The sequence below is a fragment of the Argiope bruennichi genome, chromosome 10, assembly GCF_947563725.1.
Source record: "Argiope bruennichi chromosome 10, qqArgBrue1.1, whole genome shotgun sequence".
Taxonomy (NCBI): domain Eukaryota; kingdom Metazoa; phylum Arthropoda; class Arachnida; order Araneae; family Araneidae; genus Argiope; species Argiope bruennichi.
Genome location: NC_079160.1, coordinates 10,825,424 through 10,842,129, shown reverse-complemented (window position 1 = coordinate 10,842,129; position 16,706 = coordinate 10,825,424). Strand labels below are relative to the sequence as shown.

The 16,706-nt window shown below is 31.3% G+C and overlaps 1 protein-coding gene across 3 annotated transcripts in view; it reads left to right on the top strand.

Moving 5' to 3' along the window:
* Positions 1 to 16,706, top strand: part of LOC129989178 (parathyroid hormone/parathyroid hormone-related peptide receptor-like) — a 334,785-nt gene that overhangs the window by 167,796 nt on the left and 150,283 nt on the right. For all 3 annotated transcript variants that reach the window (XM_056097548.1, XM_056097547.1, XM_056097549.1), the window contains exon 2: positions 15,617 to 15,719. In XM_056097548.1, coding sequence (XP_055953523.1) covers positions 15,617 to 15,719 — 103 coding nt within the window. The remainder of the gene's footprint in view (positions 1 to 15,616; positions 15,720 to 16,706) is intronic.

The window sequence follows — 16,706 nt, the reverse complement described above, 5'->3', positions numbered from 1 at the left end:
TCAATTCACGAAAGATACATCGTTCGAAAATTCGAAACAAAAGGCTGAATTTTATAAGTTTGTCGTTTCTCGTGCAATAAATATTCTAACTATGACAGATATAAAAGCGTGATTAAAAATTGTTTCGCTTATTCATCAATTATAAAACTCTGCGTTAACGAAAAAGTCCAAATTGACAATTATTTGTCTTTATTTTTGTATTGCTTCAGAGCTGTACTTTGTTTTGATGTTTCGAATCAAGGGGGTAACGAGTTTTTTAAAAAAATGCATATTTATTAAAGACTTCTACACACACACACACATATCAACATTAATTCATTTCCAAATTTTTATCTTAATTTAGCTCATATTAACTGCATTCTAAAATGGTCTCATATTTCCTGATCCAATTCCACTTTTTATTTAAGTACTTTTAACACGCGCTCTAGAAAACTGCTAATTCAACAGGCTCTCACGTTCTCAGGGAAGGGATAAAAATCCATAATGCTTGCAACATTCTTTTAAAGATAACTAAATTTCCCTATCCTAATTCAAAACTTGTCAAAGAAATCCCTGTCAAAATTTCATTCTCTGTGGGAAAAATGTCGGTCTCTTTTGCTCTTCTGCTTTTGTATCGGAATGTAAAGGTACGTCAGTTACGTCATTTTTTCTTGTACATAATATGCCTCCCGTGATGAAAGGAAAACGGCAGTCTACAACGCGACACAAGAGCAGAAGAGCAAAATGAGAACCAAAATTTTTCCCCTCAGTGATTTTGCTATGAGATTTTGACAGGGATATGTGTTTGATAGAGACGTCTTTGACACGTGAAGAAATTTAGGTATCTTTAAAAGAATATGGTAAGTATTAAGAACTTTTATCCTTTCACTCAGAGCTCAAGAACCTGTTGAATTCTACCATTTTGTAGAACACGTGTTAAAAGTAATTAAATAAAAAAAAGGGATTTGGATCAGAAAATAAGAGAATATTTTGGAATTAAGTTAATATGAGTTAAATTAAGATAACAATTAGGAAATTAGTTAGGATTTAAATTATATTAAAAAAATATCATTACACACACACACACACACACACACACACACACACACACACACACACACACACACACACACACACACACATATATATATAATTACGAATTTTACTTTGTTTTTACTCTCGCTTCAATTTTGTATTTGTTGCGTCAAACTTTGAAGTAGTGAAAAGTGACAGAGCAAATTAAAATAAAATAGTTTTTTTAATTTTTCGCGCTTTCAAAATATACAAAGAAAGATTAGCATAATTATAAAAAAGAGAAAATCGATTTCGAGGTTTTGTTGAATCTTCCATTTCGGACTCCTTGAAGCGAATAAAACCATTTTTGAAATAATGTATACCTATTTATTTAGAAAGACGCTAAGAAACGTTACAAACTAGACGAACAAGTCTGACGTGGTTTTAACATCAATCTTGAAATTCTTTTCCACATTTTGGACTGAATCCATCAGAAAGTTAACTGTCTGTTTGCTCATGCGCGAAAATGTGTGAATACAATTCTCCAAAAACAAAAAAATAAATAAATGAAATTTGTTATGCAATATTGATCACAAAATCTTGATATCAAATCAAAGTTTCGAAAAAAAATTATATCAAATTTTGAGCGTAATTGATAAAAGAAAAGAAATGAAAAATGTATATTCGATTTTCATCACCTTATTCAAAAAATGAGTATAATGTTTTTCACCATTTTGTCTCAGCTCAACGAGCCATTCTTATTGTAGGGAGGGGGTGGGTATATTCTCTTCAGCTTATCATTTAATATGGATTTTGAAATGGCTCTTCCATCTGGGTAAGGATACTGTTCGTTTCAGTTAATGACCTTGTACTTTGACATAATGCCATTCGCCTCTAGAAGTTCCAATAACAAACTTTAATACATGAAAGCTGTTTGGATGGGATTAAATTTTTGAATTTCTCTTGATTTTTAAAACCCAGAACTGGCTATATTGCCCCTAAGACAAATAATGTAAATATATTCCCACATAATTAAATAAGAGGTGAATAAGGGTTCTTTCAAATTAAAAAGTGAGCAACCGGGAGTAGTCTTCCAAACATTTTCTTGCATACTCTCTACTAAAAATGCCTTGTATGGCACTGGCGTACAATAGTTACGAAGCATTAATCGTTGGCGTAAATTCAACATTTTCACTCAATCTGTCGTATAATCCTTGGTTAATTTTTGACGATTCATTCCTCGTATGAGATGAATAGTATCCGAAAACCTAATTTGTGTTTCACACGCTTATTCTCAAATAATTTAAACACAAATTTGGGACAGAACTATAATAGCAGTCACAAAATCACATATCAAATTTGATATATTTAATTACTGCATTTTTAAATTATGACGTTTACATGTTTCTGAAAGGAGAGATCGACGGAAGTTCAATACGTTACTGGATTTGGCACAAAATTTGATAAATTTTATAATATAAAGGCCAAATTTGTATACCTAAATTTATCCATCTAATTCTCTTTATTTTGTAATTCAAACAGCCGGACTTTCTCTGAACAGATTTTGCTCCAAATTTGATTGAAATCGGTAAATTTGATGTAGAGACCACATACCAAATTTCATCCATCTAGCTGAAGGAAAGTTTGAGTTAACTTTGCCACTGACAGACAGACGGACACACAGGCATAATACCAAAAAAAATTAGTTTTTGGAATACAGAGAAGTTTTACTCTTAAAGATTCGCCTCATTCTCGAGTTCGAATGTTTTGACAATTGCAACATTTTCTCTACACTTCGTATACGAGAAAATAAAAAAATGATTTAGGTTTCTATATTGATTTCTCCGTTGATAAAATCACGAGGTTTTAAAGAAGATTTAAACAAGATCGAGGTTTAACGAAGAGATAAATTTGAGAATAAAATGCAATTTTTTTTCCAAATAATGAAAAACAATGACATTTATATAAAATGTATAAAATTAATTGCTTGTAAAAAGTATAAAATCAGAAATTTAGCAGTTTTGTCATCCAAACGCGAGATACTTTATACTCTCAAGACGGTCCAATGTTTTATTAATAAACGCAGAAATAATTTTGCCATATTCGAATTTATTTTGATTTGGAAATATGACGATATTCCTCATTGACTTCCAACAAAATCTCATCGCTGGAAAGTCTATTGTTGCAGAAATCGGGAACAAGTTAGAATTGTTCCGAAATGTGCGGAAGTTCATGCATCAAGAATTTCAAACTTTATCTTTTGTTTTGAGCATTTGATGTTAATAATAAATTCATTAAGTATTTAATTCGGATTATTATCACTTTTTTCTTTCAAATTTTTTCTCGCCAAAAGCATACGAAAAACGAATTTTATTCGTCTATTTAAATAATAATTTACTCTCTGTTATTCAAAGAAATAAATGTTACAGCCCAAGCTTCGATGAGGCGCTTTGTGGGTTATTAGCGTAGAATTTCGTGTTTTACAAATGCTGTAAAGTATCTTATCACTTTATGGCAAGTAGTACTACTCATTCAAATAAAAACCATATCTTATTTGTCTTTGTATTTCTATCTCCCTTCAAAATTAGTCAAGTACCAGATATTGACTTCGCCCATTGGTTGGTGAAAGTCGTTTGAACGGCCACAAGTCGCCAAATCGTCATTATAAGTTTAATGTTTTATTTTTATTTATTTGGACTTCTATAATTTCTTTTACTTTTCGAAACTGTAACGGAAATATATTAAAATAAGTGGGGGAAAAATAAAATGCGTTTTTAGCAATGGCGTAATCCATTGAAACATTTGTCAACCTCAACAAAAATGCAGATTAACTTCATTTGTTCAAAAAGCAATGCTTGATGATGATAAAATTTGACAATTTACTAGTCAAAATGTCTAATCATGTACTGAAATTGCATTAGTGATGAAAATAAGTGATATTTAATTGAGTAATTAACGAAAAAAAATTATTGTCGGAGTTATCTAAAAGGGCCTTCAAAAATATATTTTACAAAAATACGGAATATTTTGTATTGTTATTTAACATAAATACTGATATATATTTTCATCCATGTATAATTTGTAGGTTGCGTCTATAGTCATTTGCCCGTTCTACTTTGATTACTAAAATGCAGATTAAATTTATTTGTTCAAAAAGCAGTCCCTGAAGATGTTAAGTTTTAAGCATTTATTGGTAAAAATATCTAATCATATATTGAAAATGCATGGTATTTGAATGAATAATTCGCGAAAGAAAATATTTCATTTTCAGAGTTACCTGAAAAAGTCTGTCATGAAATATTTTACAAAAATATTGAATCTTTTCTACTGTTATTTAACATAAATATTGATATATATTTTCACCTATGTAAAATTTGTTGGTTACATCTATAGTAGTTTACATATTCCACTTTGATTGCTGAAATGAAACTCTTCATCTTAAGAATTTCCTCACACTTAACTGATTTTTTTATCCTTTTTAATTACTGACGTTCCATTAATTTCAATGATCACAATCGATAGCTGGCCCAACTTAACCGTTTCTCCACAGCAAGAACCCACCCGATTCATAGATAGCAAGAAGAAGAATTCCCTTAATTTTTTGATCCAATCTATTATGCTTCCATCAGAGACAATGTACCAGAGTGATTCGCTGAATCAGCTCTCTGCTGTGCTATCCGTGGCCTCTCAGCAGTAGTGGCAGACAGAATAGCCATTGCGGTGTCAATGGCTGCTGTTCTCGGAATGTTTGTATTGGATGAAAAAGCGGACTCAGCTTTTCCATTCAAAGCGAATGTCTGAATTGATTCCCTTTTCCTATAGTGCCGTGATAAAGCTAGAGAATTCCAGCTTTGATTGCAGGATATTCTCCTTCAACTTGATTGAACATAATTTAAGCAAACGTTAGTAAGTTTAATTTCTAGTCCTGCCATTACGTTAAAGAGAAATAATTAATAGTTAAGAAAGAGAATTATATGATTGTGCGATAGGGCTCTTTATTTGTTATACCTAAATTAAATTAGATTTTCTGCAGCAATTTTATAACGAAACGAAATAATTATGAGCTTTATATGCTATATTCACGCTTTTTAGTGTTCTTATTCAGAAAAATTAATTGAAATTCAAGATCACTTAACTGGATTTTTAACCTGATACTGACATTCTTTTTTCTATAAATGTAGGAGTGATTCAGTTTCGTCGTTTAAAAATATGAAGTCGTTTATTTGAAGTTTACGAATTTTCCTAAAAATAATGTGGGATGGGGGAGGGATAAATTTCCTGATGTTTGTCCCCATTTGGTTTAAAAATACTTTCTCATATTCTTATAAGATATAGACAAATAAAGATTTCCCATATCGACGTTCACAATTTTTCTTCACAATTCTTCAATTGAAAGTTCTGTGTCTTTCAATCTAAATTTCATTTTATCAATGGTATTTTAAGCAGATTTAAATTAATGACTTTAGGTTTCCTTCAGCTTCAAAGAATAAGCTTAAATTTCATCACATATATTTTAAAAGAAAAAAAGTAGAAACGGAAAACTTGATTTTTATCTATAAATTGTTAGAAGCTTAAATTTTACTGCAGAAAAATTTATTTCGGTAAATATATTGTCTCTACGAAATTAAATTAAATAAATTAAAAAAAACATACTCAAGATGGAAAGCAAAAGTATCACACGTCTCCTATGAAGCATTGAAAATTCTCACAAAGTATTACTTTCTTTCTAATATCCTCATAAACAATTTCGAACACAAAAAGAATATTTCAAATCTATTTTTTTTTATTCTGATGAACCCCATTATTCTAAAAGATAAAAGATGAAATTTTAATTTATTCCTTGGACAAAAACTCAAAGACAAATTAAATTTGACAATTTCTGCAAAAAAGATTTTAATTCGCAGTTACAGTACCTGCAAATAATCAAATCAATAAAAATTAATTAACAAAATTTTCTTAGGATATTTTAAGGAAATCTTGAATTAAAAAAAAATATGGAATCGCTTATTGAAATATTATAAGTAAATAAGACTTTTTTATTTTTAATATAATTTAAGGAATTTTAATTTTGTGATGTTTAATATGTCTATATTTTTTTCAGTACATCGCAATTTTATAATTTAGCTTTGAGGTCCGTATATTGTATAAAAATTATAATTCCCCGCATTATATATTACCATAGTAAAAAGGTGTTTTAAAAACTTTTAATTGCTTTCTCTTTTTTTTTTATTTTTCAGTAAATTTTGTATTCTGGTTTTATAATTATGTCATGTGATATTTCTTTTTCAAATTCCATATGAGACAGTGTATTTCATATCAAATCGAAATTGAATAAAAAGGAATAAATCAACTGTAAATCATAATCAGAAAATATGAACGAAAACGAGAAAATTTTTAATATCTGAAAATTCTGGTACGTCAGAAAACAAGGGGAAAATCGATTACATTATCGAACCTTTAAACAATATGAATCAAGCATTTTTTTAAATTACTTACGAAAACGGTAGAAGGTAAACACTTTATTTTTTAAACATTTATATAATAGGTTAAAAGATCCTTTTAACTATTATTTATTTAAAATGAATGAATCATTTTCGTTTATCGAAAAGAATCAAAATACTAACAATTAAGACAAAGGCTAGAGATGTGGAACAAAAACGTTCAAAAATCAAAATTTTGACGATGGAAGTGAGTGAAACTTCAGCTAATAACTTCAGTCAAATAAGCTAAACGTATAGACAGGGAGCAGATGTTTTGCAGACCAAAAGTTTGCACAATATAATGTCCATAATGTTGGCATCACAAAATCAATACCGCTGTTGATTGAGGATATTACTTCTACAGATGATATTTTTGGAAAGTCTTTGCAGACATATTCCCAAATGTTTAAGTAACATATTAAAGGGAAAACAGAACAAAAAAGAAAAATAAGAATGAATATCAATTAAACAGATAAAGTTAAGACATGGTTAGTGAAAAATTAATTTGCTTTAAAAAGTATACATTTATTTTAATTATTAATTTTTAGTATGGATTTTATAATAGCTAAAAATTATTAATATTTAAATAAAAATTTATGTGTTTAGAATTATTTATAAATGACAGGCTGGTTTAAAAATAAATACCAATTAAGAAAGCTACCTTGCTATTTTAGGAATTAACGGTTTCCCTGAACACTGGTATAAATTCTTAGTAATGCTCTATTTTAATAATCCAAATGAAAAGTGGAATATTTTTTAACCCAAATTATCATTTTTAAAATGTCAAATAATTTTCAGCGAGTTAGAATAACTTAACCAAGATCAACTTTTTTAAATATATCATGATTCGATTACAAAATAAATATTTTTTTTTGTAATACCCTAGTAAATTCTTATCTTTTGACTAATCCATAATCAACAATATTCTGATAAGAATTTGTAATGCAATTGGATATTTTCAGTCAATGTTCTATTTCATGCTGCAAGTTTTTTTCGCCACATGAATTATTTAAATATATATTTTAAGCAAAAAAAAAAAAAAAAAAAAAAAAATGTAGCAAAAATTATTAAAAATTAAATTTTGAACTTAAAATTCATATTTATTAATTTGAAAATATTGTTATTTATTTTGAATTTTCTGTCTAAAAATTTTTACTCATCAAAAAGTAGTAAGTTAATGACATAGTTTTTAAATTCTTTAAAGTTATTTGGATTGGAGAAAATTGATATGACTCAGATGCAAGTATTAATTATCGTGTGATGTAGATTATTTTATTTAATAAAAACTTTCGGTTTAATGTTATTTTGGTTGAAGCAGAATGCAGGTTCGAAGCAGTGAAGAGACTTGGTATTTTTAATTTCGTTTTATTCTCTCTCGGGAGGCAAGCATACTTATTCACAAGAAGGCGCAGCGCGGCACAAAAGCAGAAGTAAGAAAAGGGACGAAACAAATGATCACTAGTCTTATATAACATAGGATTTTCGGCCACGTGCCGATGGAATACATATGTTGACCTTTGACAAGGGCAACGGAAGTATCACTTTCATTTGATACGTAGTACTGATGGGGCATTATTTTTACAAAGGAATTAATTAAACTGAAAGTGGTAATAGATCAGGAAATAAGAGAATATTTTACTAAGGGCTAAATTAAGATAGAGTTTTGGAAATTAATTTGGATTAAATTAAGAGTTTAAAATATCCTTACACACACACACATATATATTCTAATTACTTAAGTTTCCATTTAGCAAAACAGCAAAAGCATATTTCAAAGCAATGCATTTCATTAAAACCAGAGTAAAGAATGCTTATATCTACAGATTGGGATGTTCTGAAAAGAAAAAGGAATCAAAATGAACAACAAGAAAGTAATAATATATAACATAGTCAAATAAATGTTGCTGTTTCTGTTTAAAAGTTTCAGCGATCTCATTTTTAGCCTCATTAAACCTACCACGAAATAATTTTTTTGAAAAGTCGATAAGATCTTGCTTCATTCATCAACGTCAGAAAAAACGTAAACAAGTATTTTTAAAGCAGAATGTGATTTTTTATCTATGATGGAATAGTCCATTTATAGGTTGTGAGCCATAACTCCTTCGTCACCACACTTCAAAGCAGAGGATCCCATTTTGGCGACAGAAAATCAAAACCTCTTTCCAAAAAAATGTCAACTCTTTCCTTCAGCAAAATAACTCCATTGGTAACTAGGTAATATAAACGCAAACTGACACGTGGAAAAGGGGATTCGTTGGAATTGGCTTGCTGCCACAAAAGCAGTGAAAACTTCCTGTCAAGAAAAGCAAAACAAGTCAGCAGTGGATTGGTGAAATGGCATTCGTTGTGGCCCCAAAAAAATATCAGGAGACGGATGTACACCCTTTTTCAGAGAAAAGCTGTTAAATGATGTAACGCAATAAAAGAAAACCATCAATGTTGCAGTGTTTGAAATGGGTTTATCTCTTAATCTAATTTGCAAGACCACGTGATGAAAAAAAAGCGGCTGTTTTTGATTTCTCTTGGCTGTCTTTTCCAACGCAAAAGGGATTTTATGATTCCATTTGCACTTTAATTTACTTTTTGTACCATGTGGGGTTTTAGCATCTTTTAGCTCAATCGCTGTAGCATGATTTGTCGAGCAATAACTATAAAAGTAAGGCATTAGATTATTACAAAGTACGTTTCAAGTAATGGTATGGGATTTGTAGTTTAGCTTTGCAATTTCCATTTTGTATGGACCACAAACTGTATTATATTCTGTCAACAATTTCTGTAACACTGACATTTTTTCTAAAAAGCATCCAAAGTTCCGAATGAAGCTTCAAATTGTTAAGATAGTTTTATGTAAAAAATAATTGAAATGAAGGAATTTCTTTTTATCATTTACTGTCATGCTGACTTTTAAATAGGCAGAAAATGGCGTTTGCTAAAATACTTAAGGAAATAAATTTAAAAAAAAACAAACGAAATTTTAAATGAGTGGCACGTTGCAATGCCTTATAAGGAAATGCTTGGGAAATATTTTTTCGTTTAGATGCACAATCTATTTAATTTAGTATTTTAATGTGCACCGTACGGTAAAAAAAGAGCAACAGTACTAAGAGACGGTAAAAATTGAAGTAAATATAAAAAAGCTAATATTTAATTTATTACTTACTGGAAATTGTCTTTAACCATAACTTAAATATTCTTTAACCACTTTACTTTTAAAGATGAAAATAATACTATTAAGAAAAAAAAAATGGAGTTTATTTTTTATATTTTCGGGACACTGATAATTTGAATGGGCAGGGAGGGATATGAACCATAATCTAAGAATTCAGCTTAAAAATAACCAAATGGGAGCTTATGGCATTGTAAGTAACTTCGTACTTAAACTATGCCAGATGATCAAAAGTGTGTGGGCACTCCTTTTTACAAATTTCTGCAGAAACGTCAAGCAAACTGTCCTAGAATTTTGATCATGTGCAGAATAGGCACCATCTCGCGTTTTTTGGTAAGATTCGACTAAGAGGATATTTAGGGATCGACCACAAAAAGATGAAGATGAAAGTGTTTTGAGCTTATGCCGCTAAACAGAAACCTGATAATAATTTGCAACGATTATTAACGTGTTTGTTTGCTGTGTTCTAATGCAAATGCATGTTTGCTGTGTGCAATATTTACTTGCATTTTCGTAAAAATAGAACATTTATTATGAAAAATATCATGATTAAAAAAAATAATCGGAAAAATGTTCCGCATTTTTTAATTTATAACATACACAAAGTCATGGGGAGCTTTCAGAATGTCTAATGATTTATAGCTTATTATAATATTAAACTTTAAAGTATGTAATTATACTTTAATGTGAGACCGGGATAGCCTGGTTGGTAGAATGTCGGATTCGCGAGTTCGAACCCCGCCGGCCGAAGATTCCCCTTGGCGGCTGTCGCGCGTTAAATCTGTCGCGGTCACAAAGTCCTCCATGTCGCGAGTTATACCACTGGGGGTACTAGATCAGGGGTGATCGTTCTCTGACTCGGGTCTAAATGACGATCTGGGGATAAGTGAATGAAACGCATGCATGAAGTCTACCCCGTAAAAAGGGTTGTGACGTGTGTATAGCAAAGTCGTTCTCTTGGCCCTAGATGGCGCTACTATAGAAAGAAGAGGCGCTCCTCTTCAGGCTAAAATCGGCTGTCTTCGAACAGCGGGCTTGTCCATGGCAAGTGCCATAAGAAATAACAACAACATACTTTAAAGTATATATTTTGAATATAAAAAGAGAACTGATTATATTTGTGGCTAATAATTTTTAGCTGCATATATGTGAAGAATACTTGTTTACTTTTATTCGTATATATATAAGGCAACTTATATAAATATCTCAGATAAATATCGTTAAGATACATAAAGCTATCGGCATTTCAGCAATATAATTTTGAATTACTCTCTAATTAAAGTTAAATGAAGAAGGAATTCCTATGATTTGATCGTTTTGAATATGATTTCTCCATAATTATTATCTATAAAAACTCAAAATATGCAAAATACTCCTGCACACTTATAATTATATAAATTGTTGAAAATGAATACAATCATAAGTAAATATAATATAATCATAAATACCAACAAAATTTAATACATTTTTACATTATTCACACAAATATCAGATTGGGATCGAGGTGAGTGCAATTTCTCAACACTTTCATCGGAACATCGATTCGATGTGGATCACGACAAATCTAACGGTGAAAAGCTTCAAATTTTCTTTTACAAAGATGGTATTTTGATGTTTTTTAACGATGATTGCCAGAAGTGACGTTGTACCGGTAAAGAGCTCGCAATTAAAATTAAAAAAAAGAAAAAAAAGAGAGAATTTAAATAGCGGTCAATAGAACAAGCCATTCAAAAAAAAATAAAAATAATAATAATTTCATACGCATGTGCACTATATGTAAAGAAAGCTGAAAACAACCAAAGAAAATAAAAAAGTCAAATCGAAATAAAGAGGCAAATATAAAAAATAGATGTGCAGGAGGTCTATACATAGTATTACACAGTAACAGTATCATTCAAATATAATTAATAAATAATAATTTTTTTTTCAAAAATAGGCAATTTACTTTTAGAAAATACAAAAAATAATAAAAAAATTACAGAATTAAAAAAAAAAGAAAAATATTAATAAATAAATGAAGACAGAAAGAAAAATAAATGAGTAAAAATAAATATATACATAAGCTCAGATAAAGTCCAAACTCAAGAACAAAAGGCTTAAAAGTGTATTCTTTATCGGCTTCTTCAAATTTCTTATGAGTTTTTACCTATGCTAGTGGTTTCTCTGGCCATACTTCCTGCCGGCTTACGCTATTTTTTTGTAACAAATGTAAAAATTTTATACTGCCAAACAACTATGAATTCTAAAGTAACTTGAGAATACCGACTATGTTTTTGTTATTTCAAATTTAAATGTAAATAAAAAAAAATTCGAATTGAAACCCAACCTAAATTGAGTTTTTTTCTGAAAATACAAACTCAGAATGAAAGAATGCTTAATTTCATTTCATATAAAATTATAATACTTTACATAGAGTTTTTGAATTATTACTTCAAACCATTCGTGTTCAATGGCTCGATGCAAAATTTCGCTATCAACTACAGGCCTGATTCGCTTTTTCTTCTATTTTATAGGAAAGTGAAAACGGAAAATAAAAATAAATACAAAAGAAAAAAGTACTGTATCGCCGCAGAATTTTTTGTAATCCCGCATCAAGATGTCATTTGCAACATATTAAAAGAAAAAAAGAATTTTACGCTATCCAACAGACGTTTTAGATAGAGATCCATACAATTTACTAAAAACATGCACAAATTCATTTCTGTTTCTTTTCTTTCTGTCTGTTCTTCTGTTTTCTTTTTATGTAAATAATAAATCAAGTGCTTTAAAAATACTTAAAATATTATTTTTTCTGTTTAATTTTGGAGTAAAGTGAAAAAAAATTGAATATAAATTTACAGAAATAAGATAGCTTCTTTGTGTTAACAGATTCAGTGCAAAGCTTAGTACAGAAATTTCGGTTCGATTTTCATTCATTCATTTTCTATACATGTTGTTCTTATGGCACTTGCCATGGACAAGCCCGTTGTTCGAAGACAGCGATTTTAAGCCGGAGAGGGAGCGTCTCTTGCTTTTTTAGTAGCGCCAACTAGGGCCAAGAGTACAACTCAGCTACTCACGCATCACTCATTCGCTTGGACAACCCCTTTTTACAGGCGGAAACATTCACACATAGAACAACTGAAGAACAACCATATCCAAACCGGTACTCGAACCCGGTGCGCTCAGATCACAGGGAAGACGCGCTACCCCTATGCCAGGACGCCGGCATTTTTCTATACATTAATTATATCAATAATCCTATTCTCAAATGTACAGATAGATATACACACATCTTCTAAAAATATGTTTTCAAACCAAAAGGCCTAATTAGATTAAATTTTCAGAATATAGACTCTCAAAGCAACCATGCACGTAAAAATATTTCACTCATGCCGCTGGCAACGACGAATACTCATTATTTATGTGTTTGGTGTTATTATCATTGTCCTTCTTCTAAGCATGACTATAAAGCAGATTCCCACAAGGCCAACTATTGCGCCCAATGGAAGGTCACGCCTACCTCAGGAACATCACGTGACCCCAACGGAACAAAGACAAATGATTGTTTCATCGGGACAACTATTCGCCATTATCCCATTGTGGTCACGTGGTCTTCCTGAAGTAGGAGTGACCTTCTATTGCACGCAATAGTTGGCCTCGTGCGAACGCTGATTAAGGCGGGTTTGCATTCAGCCAGTTATAAGTCACGAGTGCGCAGAAGGGAGATAGCGCATTTGCTGAAAGAGGGAGCAATAGCAATTTCTCGACGGACAAGTACTTACTACTGAACAGCTTTTGTGCATGGATGGTCTTACTGGATGGATTGCAGCTGGCTGAATGTAAACCCTATTTAAGGATCAATGGCTTTTCCTCACTTCAGAAATGAGCCACAGCGCAAAAAAAAAAAAAAATTTCACTAGAGAATACAATTAAAATGTAATTCTTAAAATACCAGCTTTATTTCTAAATAGCCAACATTTTTAATCATATTTCATGAATTTGTTACTGCATCTCTCGAGGAATGTCATCTAATGAAAGAAAACGAATATATATTAATTAATGTAGATACTTCCGTCGGTGCAAATTGAAAGCGAAAGCAGCACCAAATGATAGCCAGTGAGAAAAATAATGTATAAATACAAGCATTGCAAACAGGAGTTTCCTAAAATACATCACTCTATCGAAACATTACAATTGCTTTTGGTAATATAAATGCTTGTCTATTTTTTTAATACTATAGAAACAAAAATCAATTTTCTTTGACGCACTTTCTTAAAATACAAACTTGTTTCTAAAAATACTTTCTAAGTCACTATCTTAAAAGGACATAACTATTGATGACAAACATGAAAGTAAAAATATTAGATGAAACATTTGTTCCAAAATGAACTCATCCGTAAATTTTATACGACTGAACTAACATTTCTTTCTAGGGAGAGAGAGAGAAAAAAAAAAAAAACTTTCTAATATGCAAATTTTAACGATTTTTTTCTTTTAAATAGACGTGTCTCCTGCTATCTTGAATATAAATGTCCGAATCTATGGCTTCAAATTATGGGCGCCCGTAGCTGGACAATTACTCCAGCCAGTCCCATAAAGCGTTTGGAACAACCCTCTTGGAAATCGTTTGCACTTTTCGTTCTGACACTTTTTCCGCAGATGCGTTTAATCCCTGGCTGTAGCGCCCACTTTGCCCCCTAACCTATTATCTCCAACAACGAGTCAGAATCTACCGGGTTTTACAGCCCCAAAAGGGCCTGACAACTTGCCGTAGACTTTACGACTCTGCCGTTTAGAACGCTTCGTCTGTTTTATGACCTTCCCCTTCCGCCACCCCATCTCCTTCCTTTGAGCTATTTCTGGTGCCGGGGAGTTCCCGAGAGTTTCCGAATTCTTTTTGAGGGCAGTCGAGATACTTGTTGACTTTTTCGGGAAAACTATCCGGCTTATTTCGTCAGCTTTTCATCTGGAGGCGGTTGGTATTTGACTGGGCCATTTCCCACGGGACGATTTGTGGTTTATGCCTGATGTCAAGCAAGGTGAAAAGAGCTCGGAATCCATTCAACTTTCAAAGTCTGCATTCGGGTTAGATGATATTTTATTTATGAGGTTGATGCAAATTCCTGTCCCACAAATCGATGCAGGGAAGGTTCGTGGTTGGATTCTTCACGGAGATTTTAAACACTAACTGGAGCTGATAGATTTCAAATATCTGATGTTGTTGTTGATTCTCGTATGTTGCAGAGGCCAAAACATTATTGCATTGCCACAAAAGTTGAGTTGTTCATTTCATTTAATTTTATTTGGGCGCGTGGTGCGAACCGGTGCTTAATTTCTAAAAAATATGAGTACCAGATTCTATATTTATAAAAATGAGTTAAAAGTAAGCACTGAAAGGTAGAAAACACTTAAAATAAAATTTTTTATTTTTTAATAACTTTGAAAAATTAAATTTATTTCTGTGTTACTTTTATCTGTATGATTCTTACCTTTTTACGTTTAATTAATTTCATACAAATTTATTTTACAACTCGTTTAGAAAAAAAAAAAGTCGTCCCTTTATTCTATTATACTTATTCATAAGTTATTCTAGATAATTGAATTTTCATGGTATTTTGATTAAAATATCATACAGATAATAAAAATCAGAAAAGAAAGAACAGCAAATTGTCATGAAAATAAAAATATTATATCGAAATATTATTAAAAACCAAAAAAGTTCAAAGCATTTACACTGAAACAATTCCTCTCAAAGTCTTAGAATGTGAAATAAAAAGCAGATTTATTTTAAAGAAACTAATTCAAAAGCTTTATTAAAACTTAAAAGCCCATTCCCATGGCTAATTCGTATTTTTAAATATTTGCTATTATATTTATTTCATCTTGTGTAAATGTTTGACTTTTTAAATAAACGAAAAGTATACTTATTTCTAATTGTGTGAGAAAGCATAAAATTGCTGACAATCTTCTTTTTCATGTTTTTTTTTTTTTTCAGAATAGTTCCCATCATTTCTCCCAGCAACAACAGTTGTACGTTCTAAGAGACTCTCAACTCAAGTGTATTTATTCTATGAACGAGACATCACAGCCTCAAGATGGTGAGTTAAGCCTACCTTTTTTTTCCTTTTTATTTACAACTCATTGAAGTTAGCCACAAGTAGTTTCCTAGTATGAGAAAAAAATCCTAGGAAACTTCAATGACCCTTTTGGGACCCAGGCTTCATTGTTTCTTTATTGGACTTTATTTAAAAAGAAACGTAAAAGCAGAATCTAATAGGATACTCATAGATAAGAACTCCATAGAATAGAATTTTTTTAGTACCGAAAATAAATTTTATAGATAAATGCTCAGATTCTTTTTAAGTTTTAATTTAGCATATTATCTATTTAGCATATTTGATTTATATCGATCAAATTAAAGCCAGAATTGTTTGAGAATATGCACGTACAACTCCGAGTGCTAGATATGAGGTGGAATATTAGGCAAAATACATTAAACAAATAAATAACATAACCATTTCGTTGTTTCTGTACTTCATAAATAAAAATAGAAAAATGAAAAGTGAAAAAGAAAGAAAGATATATTTGATACTAATTTTGAAACTTTTCCTTCATATTGTTACGAATCTGTAATGCGGCTTCCCAGCATAGTTGGTTCCATAGGAGGTTCCAGAGTTTGACGACAAACTTGGCGACTGTTTGGTGACTTGGCGACGAATTTGGCGACTTTAGCGCCAAAATAGATTATACCCGAAACATCGAGAATTTTCCCGATCCGTCCAATAGGAACGGAGATACGCCTCGAACGTTCCTGATTGGTTGAGAGGCTTCTAGCCCCGCCTCCTGAGACCTATAAAAGGAAGCACCCGCAGCTGCCGGGCAGTGGTGAGTCGAGCGGCGAATTGAGGAGAAGTCGGAAGCGACAGAGCAGAACAGAGTAGAGTAGAGTGAACCAGATTCGTCGTGGTGAATTGAGTCGTGACCCAGCAATGGTGAACCAGTCGTGAATTGGAGTGCTGGACCAATAGAGTCGAAGAGTAGTCGGAAGCGACGGTGAAGAACTCGTCTTCCAGGGACTAGCGGAG